Raw genomic sequence first — 4,777 nt, forward strand, 5'->3', positions numbered from 1 at the left:
CACCTCAGCCTCCCAAAGGCGCGGGATTACAGGCTGAGCCACCGAGCCCGGCTGCAATTTGATTTTTTTTAAACTGATTTAGCTCATTTCATTCTCCCCTTTCAGTTGTGTATGAGTCAATTTACTGACTCTTTAGTTAAGGGAAGGGAATTATAATAGGTTCTGGTATACAGGATTTCTACTGAGTTGAGTTGTTTTTTCTTCTTCTTCTTCTTTTTTTTTTTTGAGTTGGAGTCTCACTCTGTCACCCAAACTGGAGTGCAGTGGCCACTCCCGGCCACCGCAGCCTCGACCTGCTTTGCTTCGGCAATCCTTCCATCTCAGCCTTCCGGGTAGCTGGACCTACAGGCACACGCTACCACATGCGGCTAATAGTTTTTGATTTATTGTAGAGATGAGGGCTCACCAAGTTGCCCAGGTGGGTCTCAAACCCACGGGCTCAGGCAATCCACTCACCTCAGCCTCCCAAGGCGTGGGATTACAGGCTGAGCCACCGAGCCCAGCTGATTTGTTTTTTGACAAAGTTAACAAACCAGTTTAAATGCAAGGTTCTGTTGCGGGAAAACAGAGAGGCTGTGACACTGAGGCTATCTTAGGAAGTAGCAGTTTATTAGCACCAGCAAGCTAATGCTCCAAGGCTGAGCACTCCAGGGAAGGGGGAGAGGGGTCTTATACCTTAGTTTAGGCAAGGGAGGGAGTCGTGTTGTGTGAATATACATTTTCTTTTGGAATTTGCAAGTTTGTACTTAGCAAAACCAGATTTTCAAAGAACAAATGGGCTCCAGGATATGCATAACAAGCAGAGGTTGTAAACCATAACTTCACATAGAGAGGATTTGGGTTAAGGTCGTGAATTGGTTACTATCTTGCATTTCCAGGAAAGCCATCTTTGGCTATTTGGTCTTCTCAAGCAAAACCTGTCTAGCAGGTTTTCGGAGCTTGCAGATTGATCTTTAAAAGGAATACTTATAACTGTTATCAGCCCCTCTCTGCCACATTATGTTTTGGGTTAAGCTAGTTAGTTCCATTAGTCCTGTTTTTTTGCAGACTAAAGCAGCAGTGCTAAGTACAGCTGTCCCAGCCACACTTAATTTGACTAAGGTGGGGACCAACAGAGGAGCAGCATGCCTCTTTTGGGTACCAGGTGGTAAAATTAGGAGCGCACCCTTGGGGCCACTGTAGACATATAATTGAGGAAGTACATGAACAGTAATAATAAAACAGGCTTACTGTCTAATATTTTAGCAGTAACATAAGTGGATAAACCTAATGAACAAGCAAACCACATATTGGCAGGTGCAGTATAAGTTTGGGAATGAGTTATGGTCTTGGTAAGAGACCGATTACAAATTTTAGAAAATGGAGAAGCTGTTAAATTAAAACTTGTGGTTATTAGACAAGAGGCATTTTCAGTTACGTTTTTATGGTGGCTGTAAGGTAAATGAAAACAAACCAGGCAAAACAGCAACAAAGGAGCCAAGAAAAATTTATTAGTGCAATCCTGGGCGAGGTTCACCAGTCCATGTAGCTGTGGGCCAGAAAAGTCGTGCCCAGCAAGATGGGCGATGGGTTTATAAAGGGCACACTGAGAAAGCTGTGAGGGGATCAGGGAGAGCAATCACTGGTTGGGACAGCTGTCATGTCTGCTGGCAATTGACTGAACGGGGTTGCTAGAGTCGCTGTAACAGGTACTAGCTGGCTTTGTGGCTGGGGTCTTGGTTCTGGTTACTCATTTTTGCTGGCTCACTCTCACCCATTGTTCTCCTGGTCTGGGTTGGAGCCATCTTGTTGAGGCCCGCCCCGCCCTCCGGTACCTCTGGCCTTACAGTGACATGAAGTGTTTGGAGAACATGTTGTTCTGTCAGTATTACTGACAATAGGAGCATTGACCCTTAAACCTACATAATAAGGGGGTCTTGTTTTTAATAGAGTCAGCAATTTGAAGCTAGTTGTGGCCAGGTGGTATGAAGTAAACGATGCATATGAAAACAAGTTAAACTTATTTCAAGCATAATAGAGCAATAATACATTTAGTACATGAGAGATAAAACCGTGTTAACAGGACTTTTTTGCAGCATGGCCATTTTGCAGAAGCTGCATGCAGTAAGCAGTGCTGCTTAAAATTCTAGAACAAGTGGGATAACAAAAAGGAGAGGGAAGGGGTGAATGCACTGCATTTAGATAACCAGTCATGATTAAAGTTTTACGATTTTTGCTCTGTTGGCTGGTCAGGTGGTACAGGGCGATGGGCTTGGAGGGTGATTTTGAGAGGATTATTAGGATGTTGGTTTACAGTCCAGGTGTTGTTTGGGCAGAGGGGTACCTTAGCATTCTAGCCGCAGGCTTGGCTGAGCCAGGCTTTGGTGTTCGTAGCTCTTTTGACTTGCGAATGATGAATTTAGGTCAGTATTATGCCAACCTTGAGTGATGTTGGGGTGGTGAGGATGACCTTGTATGGTTCTTTTTAGGAGGGCGTCAGTTCTTCTTTTTGGAACTTTTTGACGTAGACCAAATTTCCAGGCTGGAACAAATGACACGTGTGGAGGTTGGAGTTGGCAGTACACCACAGACGTTGGTGTGGACAAGGTCCTGAACCTGCTGTGAAGACTGGAGATACTTTAACAGAGATTGATTAGTCAACTTTTTTTTTTGAGTTGGAGTCTCACTCTGTTGCCCAGACTGGAGTGCAGTGGCCGCTCCCGGCCACCACAGCCTCGACCTGCTGGGCTCCGGCGATCCTTCCGCCTCAGCCTTCCCAGTAGCTGGAACTACAGGCGTGCACTTCCATGCCCGGCTAATTTTTAATTTATTGTAGAGATGAGGTCTTGCCAAGTTGCCCAGGCAGGTCTCGAACCCGCGGGCTCAGGCAGTCCACTCATCTCAGCCTCCCAAAGTGCTGGGATTACAGGCTGAGCCACCAAGCCCGGCTGATTAGTAAACTTTTTAAGAATAGGATCCCGCAAATAGGGTAAAAGAGGAGGGTTTTTTTGGTTTTTTTTTGGAGTTGTGGTTTCGCTCTGTCGCCCAGACTGGAGTGCAGTGGCCGCTCCCGGCCACCGCAGCCTCGACCTGCTGGGCTCTGGCGATCCTTCCGCCCTCAGCCTTCCAGTAGCTGGAACTACAGGCGCACGCTACCACGCCCGGCTAATTTTTTTTGATGGATTGTAGAGATGAGGTCTTGCCAAGTTGCCCAGGCGGGTCTTGAACCTGCGGGCTCAGGCAATCCACTCACCTCAGCCTCCCAAAGGCACGGGATGACAGGCTGAGCCACCGAGCCCAGCTAGATTGATCTTTAAAAGGAATACTTTTAACTATTATCAGCCCCTCTCTGCCACAAGGACAGTTTTATTTTTTTGTGGCAAATGCTTTTATTTATTCTGAAAAAACGTTTACTAATACTAGTAAATAACTGCATTCTGCATGTGGAGGTTTTATTTTAGCAAAGTTTACTGTTTATTGTTTACCAGGGTTTAACTTTTGTGCTGCGATTCCTGGACGGGGTTTAGGTCCTCCCTTGGAATTGATGCGGGCACAAGCAGGACACATTAAAGTTGCTGAGTTAGCTTGGTTTTTTAAGTTGCTGATAATATGAAAATGGTTTCACAGTTTAGCCATTTTGTTTTTTTCTAGGTGGGTGGTAGAGTGGAGTTGTTTTATTAATTTTTCTTCAAGAACTTTAGGTAGAACAATTTTGGAGGTTTTTTTTTTTTTTTTTGGGTCGGAGTCTCACTCTGTCGCCCAGACTGGAGTGCAGTGGCCGCTCCCGGTCACCCAGCCTCGACCTGCTGGGCTCCGGCGATCCTTCCGCCTCAGCCTTCCGAGCAGCCGGAATTACAGGCGTGCGCTACCATGCCCGGCTGATTTTTTGATTTCTTGTAGAGATGAGGTCTCGCTGCCCAGGCGGGTCTCGAACCCGCGGGCTCAGGCAATCCACTCACCTCAGCCTCCCAAAGGCGTGGGATTACAGGCTGAGCCACCGAGCCCGGCTTGCCAGGTGGTTTTCAATTGCCTTTAGAGTGTTAGATTTTTGGTGACCTTTACAATGAATAATAGCTACTTTTTAAGGGAGCCAAATAGTTTTTAAGAGGGCTAATATTTTTTCCTTGTTTTTGATAATTTTACCTGCTGTGGTGAGAAGGCCATCCCAACATTAACCTGCTAGGCTCTGGCGATCCTTCCGCCTCAGCCTTCCAAGTAGCTGAAACGACAGGCACACGCTACCATGCCCAGCTAATTTTTGATTTATTGTAGAGACAGGGTCTTGAACCCGCGGGGTCAGGCAACCCACTCACCTCGGCCTCCCAAAGTGCTAGGATTACAGGCTGAGCCACTCAGCCCAGCCTTTATAAAGTTTTTAAACAAAGTTTATTAGAGAAAGAAGGGAGAAAAGAAAGGCAGACATGCCAGGCTGGCATGGGCAAAAGAAACCACCACACATAGGTTTTTAACTAGGAGTCAGAAACCTCAAAGCTATTCTTTGATTTTTTTTTTTTTCAATGACCTGAGCAAGAAACAGAGGCCACCCCCTTCATGAACCAGAATGGGATGGACTTTGAGGACCTATGACAAAACCTAGGTAATCAGTCTCAAGTCTGCAGTGAACCATGGTCATGATCAAAATTATTCCAAGCAGGATGATTATGCCTGCCTGGAGGACTGACTATATCATGAGCCCTCATCCTTGCTAAGCTAGGAAAACAAATGCCAGCCGGACTCAGTGGCCCAGCCTGTCATCCCGCGCCTTTGGGAGGCTGAGGTGAGTGGATTGCCTGAGCCC

The 4,777-nt window shown here is 46.5% G+C and overlaps 1 protein-coding gene across 2 annotated transcripts in view; it reads right to left on the minus strand.

Annotated features, from left to right (window-relative positions):
- Positions 1-1,469: 1,469 nt before the first annotated feature.
- The window catches only part of ZNF567 (zinc finger protein 567), a 70,194-nt gene continuing 66,886 nt past the window's right edge, over positions 1,470-4,777 (minus strand). For both annotated transcript variants that reach the window (XM_008073654.2, XM_021706769.1), the window contains exon 6: positions 1,470-2,521. In XM_008073654.2, coding sequence (XP_008071845.2) covers positions 2,325-2,521 — 197 coding nt within the window. In that variant the 3' untranslated portion in view covers positions 1,470-2,324. The remainder of the gene's footprint in view (positions 2,522-4,777) is intronic.

This window comes from Carlito syrichta, unplaced genomic scaffold (genome assembly GCF_000164805.1).
Source record: "Carlito syrichta isolate Samal-C Ts95f unplaced genomic scaffold, Tarsius_syrichta-2.0.1 Scaffold315987, whole genome shotgun sequence".
Classification (NCBI taxonomy): domain Eukaryota; kingdom Metazoa; phylum Chordata; class Mammalia; order Primates; family Tarsiidae; genus Carlito; species Carlito syrichta.